The sequence below is a fragment of the Tachypleus tridentatus genome, chromosome 2 (assembly GCF_004210375.1).
Source record: "Tachypleus tridentatus isolate NWPU-2018 chromosome 2, ASM421037v1, whole genome shotgun sequence".
Taxonomy (NCBI): Eukaryota; Metazoa; Arthropoda; class Merostomata; order Xiphosura; family Limulidae; genus Tachypleus; species Tachypleus tridentatus.
The window spans coordinates 67,394,733-67,413,944 of record NC_134826.1 but is presented as its reverse complement, the minus strand read 5'-3'; the positions used below and the strand labels follow the sequence as shown (position 1 = coordinate 67,413,944).

At 33.9% G+C, this 19,212-nt stretch overlaps 1 protein-coding gene across 3 annotated transcripts in view; it reads left to right on the top strand.

Moving 5' to 3' along the window:
* Positions 1–19,212, top strand: part of LOC143244093 (anoctamin-1-like) — a 72,337-nt gene that overhangs the window by 37,509 nt on the left and 15,616 nt on the right. For 2 of the 3 annotated variants that reach the window (XM_076488153.1, XM_076488152.1), the window contains 6 exons: positions 7,515–7,586; positions 8,688–8,765; positions 12,628–12,798; positions 14,052–14,088; positions 16,139–16,250; positions 17,334–17,388. In XM_076488153.1, coding sequence (XP_076344268.1) covers positions 7,515–7,586; positions 8,688–8,765; positions 12,628–12,798; positions 14,052–14,088; positions 16,139–16,250; positions 17,334–17,388 — 525 coding nt within the window. The remainder of the gene's footprint in view (positions 1–7,514; positions 7,587–8,687; positions 8,766–12,627; positions 12,799–14,051; positions 14,089–16,138; positions 16,251–17,333; positions 17,389–19,212) is intronic. The other variant, XM_076488154.1, reaches the window with a different exon arrangement.

The following is a 19,212-nucleotide window of genomic DNA, read 5'->3' as shown; positions in this document are numbered from 1 at the left end:
GAAGAAATTGCTATTCTCTATTTTAGCAAATATAACCTCATAAATTTCTAGTTTTTACATTTTAGTTACTTTTATAATAGTAAATAAAGAATATTCATGAAAAATATACCACTTACCAGCATCTTTTTTTTTCGTTACTGTTGACTTTCAGTGAAACTTAAGCCTACTTTTTAATACTAACAGCACTACTACACTAAATGCCCCCTTTCCTGCTAGTACAGCTGTGTCTATGGGTTTATAGCGCTAAAATCAGGAGGTTCAATTTCCATTGGTGGGCTCAACAGATAGCCCAATATGACTTTGCTATGAGAAAAACACAAACACACCATATTAAATATATTTTATTGAACTAAATACTGTACTTAAGAACATGGAATGATAACAACAAAAAAGCATATAATGTCCAAAACTATTTCAGTTTTTCTGGTTTTCTATCAATGCAGTAAGAGCTGTTAAGACTTGAGCTAAGCTCGTCAACGTGTGTCCCGTGGAAATAAAGTTTGAATTGAAAGAAGTGAAATATACAGTTCCCTCTACAGAGAACAGTGGAATACAATATGTAATTTGATAGGTTAAAACTTTGGCTTTCTATTGGACATAAATGATATACAACATCAGAGAGAACTATTGGTAATTTGTGGAATAGAGGCTGTGATAGGTGTGCATGCCAAAATGACTCTTAATTTCCTTGTGGATGACATCATAAACAAATAAGATAGAAAGCTGTAAAATATTTGCCTTGCCTGAGTAATAACTACCTTATAATAATTAATTTATATAAATTATTTAATTCTTGGAAGAGTGATAAGTAAATTGTAGAAGGAAGAATCTGAGAACTTAAATACTATTAAAATATGATTCAATAATTACATCATGATTCAAAGTTTACTTTATACATTGATAATAAACTAGTGTAATTAAATATTTGATTTAACTCTGTAAAAGGTTGTGACATATGCACTGTGACCTACTTGATGCAAAATAGTTAATGACTCTTAATTCAAGTTTATTGGTTTTAATAATTTCATGCCTTTTGCACTTTCTCTACATTTATCATGTACTTTTCCACTAGTTTCAGCTTTGGATTTGCAATGTTTTGTCTGCTGCGATTCATTTTTTTTATTCTCTTAGAAAAATAATCTTGACACTTTTTTGTGGTACTTCATAATTCTTTGAATTTTCCCTTTTTTGTCTCTGTTGTTATATAACCAGGTTGGTTGTATCCTGCCCCATGGGCAAACAGAAACAAAATTAAAGATTATAGATTGTAAACTTTAAAATACTTAGAGTTGAAATTTATTCAATTAAAAAAATATTCACTTAATTCTATGCATAAAATTTGTTTTAAACTACAGGTTTTGATTTTGGGTTGATTTCAGCGTGCTCTGAACAAGAGCATTACAGTTTGTGAATTTGCTGAATCATAGCCCTCTAGATGGAAGACATGTAATATGTTTTTGAACAACATGTTGCTGACATGAACCTTGCAACTTTAGTACAGTTGTAGTTTTATTGGTTTTATTAGCCAACAACCAAGTCTTAACTTCTGTTGTCATCTTATGATGTAAATTGTCTTTATCTCAACTTTAAGAAAACTTAGGCTAATGGGTTAATCTTATCAAAATCCCATTTCCTGTTATTTTCAACTGTGTAAACTAACTTTGCTTCCAGTTAAGCAGAGAATCACAGAGGTCAGTGATAAAAGTTTAGTATGGTGAAGAAAATATGAACAGCTACTACACTTGTAGTTCTGATCATTTTAAAATTGTGTAAAATCAATCTAAGAAACTTCTTGAATGGTTAAAGGTCACCAGTAAAATGGAAAAGTAACAAAGATATTTATAAACTAATATAAAATAAATTTAAACTTATTAAATAGATTAAATGAAAGCATTCTGTTTAGCAGCTAAAAAATTGCTGGTTTGATTATTATTTTTACTATGATAAAAAATTATTTTAATTGTACATTGATCTTTACAAAAACACCAAAACTGTGTGAAGTGTTCTTTAGAACAAAAACTTTGTAATACTCTAAAATGAAATCTTTATGGAAAAGATTTACAAGGATATAGAAAAGTAAAATAATTAGTAATTTAAAACCAGTATATAACAAAAAGTAAGACATTTTAATTGGTTTTTTAAAACATTTACAAAGAAACTTTAAAACATCCACAGTAGAGAATTCTTAAAATTCTCAAATAAAAATAAGTTATTAAATTATTATAAAATCAATGTCATCTGTTAAATTTTGCTCAGAATTTGCATAATTGCTTGCAATAGTTTTGTGTTTTTTGAAATGCTATGAAACAAACCATACAACATATGTATCAGATTGATACACCTGATTGTTCCCCTCGGTGTGGATTCCTGTACGTGGTGAGGGGACCTCCCAGGGAAAGTTCTGTTCTGTCTGGTTACCTTCTCTTGGGATCTAAACATCCACCCACGTGTTTGCCATGCATGGCGACCTGTGAATGGGAGGAGAGGAGTGGATCCTGGTGGTTGAGGGGTCCAACCCTAACACACCACTTTGGCCTCAAATTCCTGTAGACGGGCAGCCTTTGGGTGGCACACCTTGGGTCATTCGGCTGGTCCACTTGGGCTAGAGTCAACCAAGTACCAGTGTTGGAAGTTCTCAACGGGTGTTGTGGACATTGTGCCTGATGCTGGTGTTTGGGTATAGTGCTCACGAAACCCTGGCGTTGCTGCATTGACCTTGCATGACATTGTAGTGTGTCCCCTCGTAGGGCTCCATGGTGGGTGGGGTCAGTGGGTACCGAAATTTTTCTTTTTCCCTATGGATCCTTCTTCAAAAAATTTGAATAAAATAGTGAAAAAACAATCAATAGGTAAACGACCACGTCTTGAAGACTCTGAGCAGCAATCTTCAACATCTGTAACGCACGTACCTCATTTTCTTATATTACATTCTCTTTCAGAAAAACCTTTAGGGCAAATGTCCCCCTTTTTTATTCAGAAGGGACTAGAGGGTCTTGCTGGCTCTCCAAAGTCAGTAAAGAAGCTTCGATCTGGAGAAATATTAGTTGAAACATCTACAACCCAACACAGCTAATTCCTCTTGAATTCAATGGCAATTGGAGATATACCTATTGAGGTTACCCCTCATGCTACCTTGAATTCATCACGAGGAGTTATTGTTGAGAGGGATTTGAAGAATGTCCCTGAGTCAGAGATTCTCACTGGTCTCTCCACTCAAGGAGTTTCTGCAGTGAGGCGCATCTCCACTCGCAAAGATGGAGTTACACTACCAACAGATACCCTCGTTTTGACATTTACATCATCACACGCACTTGCCACCATCAAGGCAGGTTATCTAATTTGCAGGGTACAGCCATACATTTCAAACCCCGTCCAATGTTTCCAATGTCAGAGGTTCGGCCACTCAAAGACATCATGTTATGGTTCCCTGATATGTGCTTGTTGTGGTGGCAAGGACCACGATGCCTATGAATGTGACATGGACCCACATTGCGTCAACTGCAATGGTTCTCACCCTTTCTACTTTCGTTCTTGCCCAAAATGGTTGGAGGAAAAAGAGGTGCAGCATTTGAAAACGACTCATAACATTAGTTATCCTGAGGCTCCGAAATTGCTGCCGCCACTCCATCTCGGACATATGCTGCTGCATTTCGTTCCACAACTACTGTGGGAGTGCAGACAGATCTCTCTGTGCCTACAAGAGAATCTTTTTCAAAACAAATGAAAAGTTTTTTGACCTCCATGGTTAAAAAGGTTGAATCAACTTCCACACCCATCTCTGTTCCTCCCATACATTCCAACAAACCTCAAGATCCACGTCCTTCAATTTCAAATACAGGCATTTCTTCTGATACATCTTTTTCTACCACCCCAAGAGGCAAAACAATCATTCGTTTGCGTCCTCAGTCACTGGAATCCCCTTCCAATAACAAAGACCTGCCCAATTGACCCAGAGCAGGATCCATGGAGGTTGATAGACCTCCTCCGACTAAGGACAGTAAGGAAAAAAGACGTGGTCGTAAACAGAAGAGTTCTCCAGCCACTTTGCCTACCCGTCATTAAAAATGGCTACCTTGATATAATGGAACTTCTACCACCAGTTCCAAGGTCATATGGGACAGGATTCGAAAGGTTAGTGGGCACTACAATTCTGTCCCCCTCTCGATCTTACTCTCTGATGGTCAGGAGGTGGCTGATGTCCGGAGCATTGCTGATACTATAGATGAAAGCTTTTGCCGGGTATCTAGCACTTCTGCTTCTTCTTCCACCTTCTTGGCCATCAAGACTCGGGCAGAGTGTTCACCTCTTTCCTTTCGAACTGACTATCTCTTTGACTATAATTGCCTCTTTACGCTGGTGGAACTGAAAATGACCCTTCATCGGTCTGGCAGTACATCTGTTGGACCTGATGTTGTACACTATGACATGCTGCACCATCTATCTCCTACTTCTCTTGATGTCCTTCAAATTGTCTTGAACTGGATCTGGCAGGAGAATGTTTTTCCTGATGCCTGGCACCAGGCTATTATTTTACCTTTCTCTTAACCAGGGAAAGATCCCAAGATTCCTTCAGACTACCGTCCAATTGCTTTGACGAGTTGTCTCTGTAAGACCTTAGAAAGGATGGTTAATGCTCGTCCTGTTTGGTTCCTCGAATCAAACAACCTCCTCTCGCCCACCCAGTGTGGGTTCTGACGACAGCACTTCACCACTGACCACCTAATTCGTCTTGAAACATCAATCAGAGAAGCCTTTCTCAAATGCCAACATCTTGTATCAATATTCTTTGACATTGAGAATACTTGTGACACAACATGGAGGTCTGTCATTTTGCAAGACCTCCATACATATGGGTTACGTGGCCATTTACCCATGTTTATTAAAAATTTTAATGGACAGGAGATTCCAAGTTCGTGTGGGTTTGACACTTTCCCGTTTTTTTGTACAGGAACTTGGAGTCCCTCAGGGCTGTGTTTTGAGTGTCACACTTTTCAGTATAAAGATAAATGCCATCACTGAACAACTCCCTCTCACTGTTGCGAATGGGCTGTGTGTCGACGACTTTTACATCTCATGTCAGTCATCAAACATGAGATATATTGAGCAGCAACTACAAACTGCCCTCAATCGTGTACTGAAGTGGACTATGCCGAACAGCTTTAATTTTTCTCTCTAAAACCATTTGCATGCACTTTTGCTGCCAACGAGGTATTTACTCTGATCCTGAACATCATATCGGTGAAGTTTCGCTGCCAGTGGTCCCTGAGACCAAGTTCTTGGGGCTTATCTTTGACCTAAGCTGACCTTTATACCACACTTAAAGCAGCTACGGGTCAAATGCACAAGAGCACTGAACATCCTCCATGTCCTCTCTACTGCCAGTTGGGGAGGCAGATCGATGCTCTATGTTAAAGGTATATCGTGCTCTTATTTGATCAAAACTTGACTATGGATCAATGGTCTATGGCTCTGCCAGACCCTCAGCCTTAAAGATGCTGGACCCCATTCATCACCAAGGACTTCAACTCTGCACTGGGGCTTTCTGCACCTCTCCAATTCAAAGCTTATATGTTGAATCTCATAAACCTTCTCTGCACCTTCACCGTTTGCAACTATTTTTACTATATTCTTTGAAACTTCGTTCCTTACCAAAGCATCCCACCTGGGGATGTTTTCCTTCCTCAGTGGGTCGTACTTTTTCAGAACAGACGATCTGCTATTGCTCCTTTTGGCCTTCGCATCCAGGTGCAATTGGATAAATTGGGTCTGTCCTTGGATAACATTGCAGAATCCACAGGTCAGCCCATCCCACCATGGCTTATTACATCCCCCAAATGTGACCTTTCTTTCAGTCATCTGAAAAAGGCAGATACTCCAGATTGGAAGTACTGTCTTTTGTTTAATGAACATCTTTCAAACAATCATTCCATTCCAATTTATACAGATGGTTCCAAATCAGGTAATTCAGTGGGCTTTGCCAAGGTTTGCTGCGGTTCGGTGGCTGCGCCCAGAATCCCCTCTAAAAAAAAAAAAAAAAAACAGACTGGCCCATTTCTCATTCACTGCTACTTCTATCCAGTTTTTCTGGATATCAGGCCATGTTGGTATTCATGGGAACGAGCTTGCAGACACGACAACTAAATCTATCTGCTCCGGCACTATCACCACTATGCCTATTCCGTATATGGACTATGGTCCTGTATTCAAGGCTCAGCTGTGTGCCAGCTAGCAGTCCACTTGGAATGAGCAATGCGACAAGAAGCTTTTTCAAATAAAACCCTATATTGGGCTTTGGCCATCTAGCTTTCGTAAGGTTTGGAAGGAGAAAGTTGTTCTAACTAGACTACGCATTGGTCACAGTTTTTTAACTCATAGTTTTCTTTTATCTGGAACTGTTACACCAGTGTCTAGCTTGTGTAACAAACACTCAAATCACTGTAAGCCACATTTTACTTTCTTGTTATCGTTACGACTCTCAATGGCAGCACTATTTTAAACATGTTTTTTCCCAGGGTTTATCTGTAATATTGGACAGTGTTATTGGTGATGGTGACACTGTCCACCTTGATAAAGTTTTTAGTTCTTTAATGACCATTAATCTTTTTATCTTATTTAAGTGTTGGATATTTATTCATTACACCTTTTTAATTGTGGCTCCCTTTTCAAAGTTTCAATCTCCCTAATTCAATTTGAAATTGGAAGATGGCCATAACATTAAATAACTCGACACCAGGACTGGAAAGGCCAACTTCAGGTGACTAACACTGCTGTTTGAACTATCCGTTTGAACTACCCATTAGTTGTCCTTGTGAGTTGTTATTACAATTTTGCTGCATGTCTTTTAACACTTTTATTACTTTACTTTTTGATACTAGCCATAATGACACACAACCCGGAACTAAGACTGGAAAGGCCAGCTTCAGGTAACTGACGGTGGTTCATGTACTTACCTGTTAGTCTTCCTGGTGGGTTATGATCATTACCATTCTGTTACAGAAAGTCCTTTACAACTTCTCTTACTCTGCTTTCTCTCTTAACATTGTAGACTAGGTGTCAAAATTGGTTTTATGCTTTTTCTGTTTTTCAGTGGTGTTTTGTTTTACCTTCATTTCCTTTTCTGTATTTTACTACATTTAATTTGTTTTCACCTATTTACCGAACATTTGGCGCAGATAGCCGAGCTGCTTTGTGTCATAAAACACTAAATCAATCAATCAATCACATGATTGTTTTTGAGTAAATGAAGTCAGTTTTGTCCTTGTTTTCCTGCCTTGATTGGGCACTCAGGACTTTTAACTTTGTTTGTTTCCAGTATATTTATAGATACTCTCTAGTATTTCCCATTGAACATCTTTTCAAACTCTGTCTTATAAATATGTTTGAATGTTCCCTAGAGGTATTCTTTTGAGAAAGTTTCTCAAAAATACATGTTTAAAAATGTAAATTTCTTAACACAAAGATACAATGTCATACCTGAACTGTTGATCATAATGTGGTTTGTTTTATATCACCAGGAACATCCAAGACCAGAATATTTAGCTAAGTTATCAACAGTAAAGAAAAGGAAAGTAAACTTTATTACAGGGGTAAGAACATCACTATTATCAATTTATAATAAACATCAAAACAAAAATCTGACGTTTTGTCCAGTTTTTTTCACCATTTGTCTTGTTTTTATACAACCCTAGAGATATCTGTTGATGGTGATTTTACAGTGTTGTAATTGATTATCAGATTATAAGTTATATGATGACAACAAAATTAAAGATGTGAAGAAGTACAGTAAAAGTGTTTGGTATTGGATTTACAACAAAACGTAACTAAATATACTCTATCAAACAAAATTAACAAGCTATGTATTTTTTGTATGAATTTTTTCTTAATATTATTGAAAATTATTAAACTTAAAAAGGCCCTATTCTTCTTGAAACAGTTATTTTGGGTAAATGGTCTTCAAAGGTATAATTTAAAAAGGGTGATAAAACACTTATTTTAAATAACTCAATATAAATGCACTACACGTAGTTTAAAAGATAGCAAAGTATAAAAATAGATGTTAATAATAAAGGTTTAAAAGATCTTGATAGAACGTTGTTTGAGATTGAAAGTTTAAAATGTCAACTTTTATCCTTGTTTTGAAATATTTCTCGTTTGAAGTTCTCGGCCCGGCATGGCCAGATGGTTAAGGCACTCGATTTGTAATCTGAGGGTCACAGGTTCAAATTCCTGTCACACCAAACATGCTTGCCCTTTCAGCCGTGGGGGTGTTATAATGTGATGGTCAATCCCACTTATCATTGGTAAGAGAGTAGCCCAAGAGTTGGCAGTGGGTGGTGATGACTAGCTGCCTTCCCTCTAGTCTCACACTGCTAAATTAGGGATGGCTAGTGCAGATAGCCCTCATTTAGGCAAAATTAAAAACAAACCAAATCATTTAAAGCTTAATAAATTTTGTCCTTTTTTACAAAAACAAACAGGTTAGATGTTCCAATACCTAAGTTGTGGTTTTATTTTCCCCTTCAAAAATAGTGTAAATTGAACTTCACAAGGAATATTACAGCAGGTTTTTATCAGTTCTGGTTCTTTTTCTAAGGCCACATGTTTGAACTTTATTTCTTACAAGTTATGAAAATTCATTACTTACTGATATGTTTTTCTAAATGCTTCTGTGATATACACTGTAACAGGTAAACGAACCATATGTTTCCTTTTGGAAGAGACGAATTCCATGTACCATATTTTCCTGCTCTATGGTGTTACAAGTTGTAAGTATTTATTTGTGAATTAATTTGAAGTATATAGGTGTGTATACTGAAGTTATGTGAACATTTTAGATTGCAGATTCAATAAAGAATCCATTTTGAGACCAATGAAGTTTAGAAACAGGTTCAATAGGTAATGAAAACTTTATTTAACACGGTAACAGTGTTTGGACAAAGTTTGGTCTTCAGTGGGTATAAGTAATTTATCTAGATACAGGAATATGTGTGTATGTGTACAATATTAAAAATTATTAATTTAGAAAGGGGTATAGGGATCATTAAAAACGTTGAATCAAAATATAAAAATTGTATTTTCAAGCTGCCAACTGGGGACTGTTAAAAAAGTAAACAAACTATTTTGTCCCCATTAAAATTGATAAGTACTGTAGACATGGAGTTAAAAGAGGGATTTATAGCTTGATATAATACAGATATTACTTCCAGCTGTATTTATTTACTTTTTTAGAGTATTTAGCTGTAGGCTGGACAATACAGTCTCTGTATTTTGATCTAGGTTGTTTCTTTACTTTTCTGACAGTCCCTGTTCTCCCTTTTTAAATGTATGAGTTTTAATTATATTGTTACTTAAGTTTTTAATTTTTTATATTCGTTTATGGAGAATACATTCTAAACTTTACAAGTGCATGTGAATTCAGTTGAATGTTACATATTTTTTAACAGTTTACTATTGCTTATGCTTTATGTTCCACTCATCCACCACATATTGAAAATAAATAACAAATGTGCAAGAGAGAATAAACATAATTACTGGTATACACCTGTAACAAAGAAAATGTAAAGTTGTTCTCAAAGAACCATTGTGAAGGCAAAGATTGTATGATCACAAATTTAATGACTAACTTCCATCAGCTTGTACTATTATGTAACAAAAGATGAACAGCAACAAAGGAATCTCATCAGAATGGAATGTTTCTTTTAATATAATACAACAAAGGTTAATGTAACATAAACAGACACAGTAACATGCTTACTTTGATAGGTTTACATAACAAATATGTTTGTTCTTGAACATCCTGCTGTGTACAAGTGTTTGTTAGAATGAGGAAGCACAAATAATGCATTCAGTGGCACAGTTTGCTAAGTTGCTAATTATCAACATTTATTGGCACTACCTATTTAAAATTGCAATAGCTACATGAAAGTGTGATATGCAGTGGTAATAAATACTGAATACCCACTTGTGACTTCTGCTAAGTATAAAAGACAGTAGAAAGAATCACCAATATTGTATTGAATGAGGACATCTGTTATGGTAATCATCCAGTGTCAAAAACCTGTTGAAATATTGTCAGGAAAATAAACTTGGAGACAATAAACTTGAGTAATGATGAATAACAGTGGCTTGAATAACAATATGCAACATCAGAATCTCCTGATTTTGTTGTAGCTGTTTCCAATAAAAACACGAAAATGCACAAGCTGTAGTTTCCAACTAATGCACATGCTAGTAAAACACTGGAATTTTTTTATGGCTGAAAGTGAAGGACTTAGAAAATTTCACAGCATGACATAATTAAGGATGGGGAAGTAAGTTTAAAAGTACTGTCAATTTCTTGCAGAAATCTCAGTGGAGTCCTGTAACACATTAAATATCATTTGGAATAATTTTATACTGGAATCAAAATGGGAATTTGTAGCTTGAGTTAAGCTGTCAGCAATAGATCTACAGTTTTGTTTGCTTACATTTTTTTGTAATCCCTATTTGTGGATTTTAAATACCTAGTTTTTAATTATCTGCTGTGTTGACTTTTTTAATGCACAACAATGAGAAAATGTGTTTAGAGTGAGACATGACTCCCACTAGGTACATATAAAATTATTCCAAAAGAAAAACAGCTCTTTCAAATAAAACGAGTGTGTTTAAAACATCTCTTTAAATAAAGATTTGTGTCTTTTGAAGTACTTATTTACCAAGGTTTTGTGTAAACTTGTTTAACATGATTCCAATATAAAGGCAGCCACTCGGAACAACGTTGCATCTGTTATGTACTTATAACCACATAAGTCAACTTTCAGTGTAAAATAATTAATTTTTAAGTAAGTTATGGGCATCCACAGCATTCCATATAGCATATCTGTCTACATTTTGGTTCAAAATACTCAGTTGATTTTGCTGTAGTTTTGTATTACAATAACATGAATAATAATACGATCGAGTGGGTGAATTTTAATTTTGTCTCACAATCATGAAATCATGTATTTTTTTTATTATCAATCTTTTGGTGGTCCAATCTATTTACAAGAAAGGTTTTCAGTGGTGTTTCAAGAATGAGTCTACTTTTAAAATGTTTTTTATTTTCCAAATGATTACAGATCACTCAAAGGCCTAGTCGAGATATCTTAGTACCACAAGTGGTACTGTTTTAGAGTAAGGCTGCATTCTTAAATTAAGATGACTTTTGATTCTTTGTTTAAAGAAAAATTGTTTTTAAAAGATGAGCTTTGTAAACTTGGGAGGATTTTTTATTCAGGGAATTCAGTTTCCAATTTTCTGCTGGTTTCTGCAATATAGCATTCTAAACAGTTATTTCTCATTATTATGTCTCCACAGAAAGATGTACTGTATTTTAAGATGGCTGGTATGGGTATTAACACTTTTATTAAAATAAATTAGAGAACAATGTTTCAACCTTCTTAAGTCTTTTAGGCTTTCAGGTTAACAAAGAGTTTTAATACCCATACCAGCCATCTTGAGATACATTTTCACTTCATGTGGGTTCCTCATCATCATGAGAGAGATATACTTTTTCTATTGTTTCATCTTCCAAACCCCTTTTCAGTTGACTGCCATACCTTCATATCTTGGCAGATTATCTTGAAACTTGTTAGGGTTTTACTTTTATCCAATATATCCAGTCAGTATTTTCATTTTTTGATTGTCTTTTTTAAGGGGTGAAATGTCAAAAATCCTAAAAATATATATTTGGGGCTCTTGTGCAGTTATATTTACAGCAATCTAGAAGACAACTGGCACAAATATAAATATTCATGAGTTAAATACAATGACAAACAAAAGTAGCTGGAGTTGTCCATTTCTCCTTTTTTTTTGGGGGGGGGGGTAAGAGATCTGAAAAAGCATAATTTAGAGATATTTGTTGATCATTTAATCAGCCATATTTTAACCAGTTTACATGGTATCTGGTACAAAAATGGTATCTGAAAAAGCATAATTTAGAGATATTTGTTGATCATTTAATCAGCCATATTTTAACCAGTTTACATGGTATCTGGTACAAAAATATTTTTATACAAGTTCCACATATTAACAAACAAAAATGGTGAAATTGCCCATTTTTAGTAATTATAAAATGGATTAAGATGCCACAAAAAATCATAACTTTAAAGTTGTTTGATCAGTTGCAGGTTTCACGGTTTTTGTTTTATCATATCCCACAAAACAATTTGCTGCCCAGAAAATATAGCTAAAGACTTAGTGAACCACTCTGTAAAAAGACAAACAACCTTCAATTGTGTGAAGAAATCTGGACTTTAACTGCCAGACTCCAGTTATAGAGTGCTACAGCAAAGTGTTTTTTTTACGTTCCCTGAAACTGTATTTTAAGTTTATTTAAAAACTGTCTGACAAGACTATTACTTAACTAAAATTATAAATTGAAACATAACTTCTCAAACAGTGGAATAAAGTGAATGTGTAATCTGAAGAAAGATACAAACATTAAAATTTTGAAAGCTGATAAAGGCAACATTAGTGTAATTATGAACAACAGAGAATGCATTGACTTTTTTTCCCATTTTTTGTTTATTACATGTATATTCTCTGTTACAGTAGCTCTTTGTGCAGGGATTCTTTATAGACTTAAGATATTATGTTTTTATTCTTTAGGTTACAGTAGCTCTTGTTGCTGTGGTTAGTGTGATTTCTTACAGAATATCCATTCAAACTGTACTGTACTTCACTTTGAGTGGCAATCAGACACTTACCAGCATGGTAACTCTCACTACCTTAGTCACAGCTGCACTGTTGAACCTTGTATGCATAATGATCTTTAACCTGGTAGGTCATTTGAATAAGAAAAGTAAGGGATATGAAATTCACCTATTTCTAGTTGTGTAAAATGTACTTTTTATGGCTTTATTCAAGATGATATGGATCAAATACCTGCTTATAGTGATATGTAAGCATATTATTTTTATTTTTATTTTTTTACTTTGATTTCTTAATGACTAAAAGGAAATGTTATATGTAATTACTTGTAAAAAAATTTTAGGCTTGTGTCTTTTCAGTTGTAAATAATGTAATGGTTTTCATGTTTGTATTTTCAAGATTGAAATTAATATAGCTTGGAATTTTTTCATGAATGCATCAAAATAATCATAAGGAAATCTTTATATTTTGTGTGCCAGAGGAATTATTAAAATAATGACAAAACCTCAGTATTTAAGTACATATGCAAGTAACACTACCATATATTTGTTTTGTAAGATCTTCAGTGGTACTTTTCAATTTTGGCCTGGCATGGCCAGGTGGTTAAGCCACTCAACTCATAATCTGAGGGTCACAGGTTTGAATCCCTGTCACACCAAACATGCTCACCCTTTCAGCCATGGGGGCATTATAATGTGATAGTCAATCCCACTATTCATGGGTAAAAGAGTAGCCTGAGAGTTTGCTGTGGGTGGTGATGACTAACTGCCTTTCCTCTCGTCTTACACTGCTAAATTAGGAACTTCTAGTGCAGATAGCCTTTGTGTTGCTTTGTGCAAACTTCCAACCAAATAACTTTTAATTTTTTTTATAAACACACCCATCGTCATTGAATGGTTAAATACTAGGTGCAGGAATTAGTGTATATTAATTATTACTTTTGTTCTTTTACCTATGGGCTGGGCATGTATGTAAATTTGGATTAGAAAAACTTGATTCAAACACCAACAATTACAAGCCAGAGTAAAAACATCAACAGAAAATGAACACTGAACCAGAGATAAAATTACCATATTCATTCATGTCTGACACATTTTGGTATTGTTTCATTATTTGTATGTTAGGGCTGGGTGGGCCTAGTGGTCAGTGTGTTGGACTCTGAACCTGAGGGTTTATGGTTCTCATCCTGTTGCAACAAAAATGCCCTTCACACCTTGGGATTATGGAAATGTTGTAAAAGTGATTGTCAAATCCTGCTATTTGGTTAAAGTAACTCAAGAATTGGCAATAGGTGCCATTTCATAGTCTATCAGTGTAAAGTTAGGGTTGGCTAGTGTAGATGTTATTTATGAAACAACTGACTAACTATTAACCTTTTCTAGATTTATAGAAGAATAGCCACCTACCTTACTGAATTAGGTAAGTTTTACCTGTTTCTAATTTTGACAATTCCAAATGAACATAGGTTATTTTGTATGTTTGTTCATGATTTAGAATAACAAAATGTAACCAGAATGTGACTGCAAAAGTTCTTATCCATATTTATTTTAGTACCAGATAAATACAGTTAGTCATACAAAGTTTATCAGAAAAATTTATACATTTTATTGGTGAATGGATCCAAATTATGCACACTTTTCAAAACAGAACTTACTTCTTTAAAAAAATTAATTTATGCCACAATGTACATGTTATCTAAATTTTTAATTAACTTTTCCATTTGTACAGAATATAATAAAATAACATTAGGAAGTAATTATATATATAATTATATTGAACATCACTAACAGCAGATGGTGACCCTTATCACTTTACCAGTCTTAGTTTTATTATTAATCAAGTCTGAGTGTTTTGTTAAATAAACTAGTGGATCAGTGTGAAACACAGTAAAGTATATTTAGTTGTAGACATATAGTATTGTGATCACACTGTTCACATTGCTAACAAACATATACAAAAATACATGAAAAATTGTACAGTACTTAAATAAATATACTTATGATAGTTTTAAGGTTAGACAGTTAATTGTAACTTTTAATTTGGTATTATGTATTTGATTTAGTGACAGTTCATGAATAAGAGTAAATATCGTATACAGTGATACTGAAAAGGAAAACTTGTAAATGTGCATTTCAGAGGCTCTAAAGGCAGTGCAAGCACAATATGCAAACTGTACTGTGGATATAGTATTTATAGTCTTTACATAAACATTAACATGTTAATATGTAACTCAGATTGACATCCTCAATTTTACCATCCTTTCTTGTTTAGAGATACTTTTCCAGTGTATTTGATATTTAGCATACAACATACTTGTACATTCTACTAACAGCTTGCAACATCTTGTGCAGATATACATAATAAATTCACAAGTGTAGTCGACATTCCATCTGTAATATGGCATTGGTCCAATAAACTAACCCCATGCACTTATTATTAAGGATATATTTGTATTTTAACATAATTTTTTATAACTTCAAGACTTGTGTATGAAGGCTACTAATACAATAAATTTTGAAATATGGAATTCCAGTTTAAAACAAAAATAAAAATGAGATAAAATCATGTTAAAATAAATAATAAAACATCTCTTAGTAATTCAGCCACTTTTTGTAGAGATATTACATAAATCAGCTTCAGTACTGCATGTTATATATCTTACAATTGTGAAAGAGGACTAAAAATGTGTAAAAAACAAACTGCCATAAAAAGATATTTCTATTGCAAAACTAGAATGTGAATTTCGTTTTTTTGTTTCAATATGGAGTTAAGTTAATCGTTTTGATTTAAAGATTAACTTGTTTCCTAATGATTTGGCTTGAGCAATATTTAGTGTTTGCTAATTTAATGGAAACTAGTGTATCTAGACCACAAACATCTTGAACAACAGTCATCGGTATCCTACTGATGACAACACCTTTATATTTTAAAAAATAAATGGTGGAAGCTAAGATAAGGCTTAACATTTATTTAGATCACGGACAAATTAAGAATATGGAAAATTTGTCTTCAGTTCCTGTGATTTGTATTTTATTATGACTTCCTTTCCCTCAATACAAAAATATTTGGCCATAGTATTTCTAATCATGTAAAACTACATTGCAGAAATATCTCTGCTCTGTGTGACAGCTGCAGAGTAACCTAAACCAGACTTAGAAAGTTTGATATTTATAACTAGGGAAAATAATGAATTTTGTAAATAAGAAATAATACACTTTCAGAGAATAAGATATTTATACACTAAAGATTTGATTTGAAGAATAGAACTTAATGTTTCACCTAAGAACTCTTAAAAACCTCTGACATGAAATGTGTTAAGTGATGAGTTTGATAGTATTATTAATTGGATGTCATTAGTGTTAAGGTTCAGTTAAACAAACATTTTTTATTTACTTTATGTTAACCTTTTCCTATATGTTAATATTCTATTTGTAAATCAGTTAATACTGTTTTGAAATATTCTATATAGAAGTACATCGTACTCAGACAGAATATGAAAATAGTTTGACTCTGAAGATGTTCCTTTTACAGTTTGTGAACTACTATTCATCAATTTTTTACATAGCATTTTTCAAAGGAAGGTGAGTAGTTTGTTAACTTCAGTTAAAATATGAAATGAAGTAGTTCACAAAGTAATAAAAAAAGATCCATAGTGAAAAGTTACTCAAAATAATGATACTAAAACACAGCTAATAATACATAATGTTATAAAAACTAATGTTTTAACTTGTTTTGTAGACTAACTTATCACTGTTGATGGAAGTGGTTAAATATCACATGTAACATGATTTTTGAAATGTTTTAGTATCTGTATGTGTAGGTTGATATAGATGTTTAAATTACTGAAGCAATATGCTAAAATGTTGTATTTACCTTTATGTGTTCATATTTTTCTACTTTTGTTGGGTATTAGTATTTAATACAAAGATATTATTACAATTCATGTGCAAGTAAAATATGTATGTGACTGTATTAACTCTTTCATTGTCATAAGCAATGAAAAAAACTTGTAACACCATAAAAAATGTGTTCCCCTTCAAATTCAGATTCTAAGTAAATAATCAAATATCAAGCATGTCTTTTTTTGTTCATTTATAAATAAACTTAGCATTATGAGGATTCTTTATTTATAAATATTGCAGATGATATTAATGTCTTAGCTAAATAATATAATTTATTGATGTACCAGTCTAAATATAACTAGTTTTCACTTAAAAAAAAGTCTATACAAGTTCTGTGTCATGAAATTTGTGGAAAGTTAAGAAAAATTGTTTTATAAAACTTGAAAAATCAGAGAATTTTCATGAATTCTAGTTGTAGTCATAGAAGGTCAAATAGGGGACAAGTTTCTTTCAGAAAGTACATGTAGTATATTTATAGCATATGACACAGCAGTATATCTGCAAACTTACATTGCTAGAAACTAGGTTTTGATACTGGTGGTGGGCAGAGCACAGATAACCCATTGTGTAGCTTTGTGCTTAATTATCCACAAACTTGTGATTTTAACTTTGAGGTTTTGGGAGACTTAAAAATGAAAAAAAGACAGTTAAGTAAGTGTCAATAGTTCATCAATACAGAATTGAGTTTTTTAGATTTTATTTTTATCTTTGTTATTTGTGAAGACAGTTGTTTATATTACAATTTATCTTTTTATACAACAGATTTGTTGGGTATCCAGGACATTACAATTCATTGTTTGGATATCGGCAAGAGGAAGTATGTATATCATTGTTAGTTTTTTTATTATATAAAAGTTCAGCTGTTAAACTTTTGTTTTAAAATATTTTTTTTTTTTTTGTACGTAGTTTATTCATAGTACAGTATAATAATTACAAAACATACTTAACATCTGTTGATGCTGTAGTTCTCAATTTCCAGTATCACTGACTGTCCAGTTCAGTGGTTCTTTGAAGATATTGTGTCGGGTGGTACATGGAATAATTCTATTACTCTCCTATCTTGTTGCTTACATGATCTGGCCAATTCCTCTTCTGATGGTTTTCAACTACCTCCTGTAGCTTTTTTTACCACATCTGCTAGGCTTACCAGAAATGAGTATTTTCCTCAGTCATATACTCTTTTATTTCCAGGGTCCCTTTATTTTTCATGGTATCCCACTCTGGGGTGAGTGATTCTAAGGCAGGTATGCTTTCTCTTTTCAACTTCATACTTTCACTTTTATTACTACCACCAGTTTGCAACAGGTTCTGTCAAAATGAGGTGCTCTGTAAGATCATTTTCACCTACCAAATGATATTATCTTATTATGGGTTGCCACTTGTGGACATTCATGAATACAGCTAAAGAGGATCTTGCTTATCTTCATGTTGAATAAATTGTCATTGGTTTGCTTTTAAAAGATGTAGGGAACTTGATTCACCAATTGCACAGTTTCCAGAGATCTGTTTTTCAGGACTCCCCAGTGCATTTTAGCATCCCAGTCTGTATTAGTGGAGCTTGAGAATCTGTGGTAGACAAGACCAAAGTTTTTGAGTGTGTTCAACCACTCTTGAAGAAGAAGGCAAAGTCAGGAGTCCTCCTTCTACGGTTCCTGGATGTTTTTTTCAGATTTCAGTAAAAGGGGCTCCAGCCTCCCTGGGAACTTGCTCTTAATTTTGGTTTAGATTTTGCATGCAGTTATCTAGTTGGGAAGTGCAAGACCCTTCTCTTTGATCAGTGTCAGTTTCAGTTATCATTCATGGAAGTTGGTTCACTATATCATAATTCTGAAACCAAAGCAGTTCCATTCTAGGTCCTTGGTTAAGCACAGGTTCCACATAATTCCAGGGTTAAGTAGAATACACCCTACCCATGTGATTAGGGACTGAGAATAAATGTTCATAATTCCAAAGCAGATGAGTTTGTTCCTTTGAGTGTGTCATAAAGGATCCCATCATTCTGAGCCTCAAGTGTTATCTTTTGGACTTGTTCAGATGGAGGAGAAAACTTGTCCACTGAGGTGTTGCTTACTTTCTTGTTGTGATTCTGATGGTGCAAAATGCAACATTCTGTGGTTACAGGTTGGTATCTAAAGTGTACACACATGCACGCACATACACACACTGTGGTCTAATAGCCATGGCCAGTAACATAGGATGTAGGTACTACAACCCTTAGTCATAGAACTTTGGCCATCTGCTCAGGGGTGGCCTATATGATGATTAGTCATATTCTGTTCTGCCTTTGATATCGGAACTAAGCTCCAAATGATGAGCACCTCATTCATTTGCACCTGTTCTAGAGGTAGGGTGTAATTTCCACATTCTTCTACTGTTTATTACATTTTTTTTTATACAAATACTTTGTATGTGGATCATGCCTGCACTGCCCCCTACACTTTTATCAATGTGAGATCCTAGTTATAGTGTTGGTGGATGTTAAGTTTTATTAGAAATACATTTTCAGTTTAAGAAAAATGTTAACTTTTATTTTTAGATAACTTTAGAAAATAAGCCTTCTAGAGGCTTTTAATTTCCCAGTAATCTTGTAACTTTTTAAGAAACTAAATCTGGAATATAGTTGTCACTTTTCTGTCCTCTA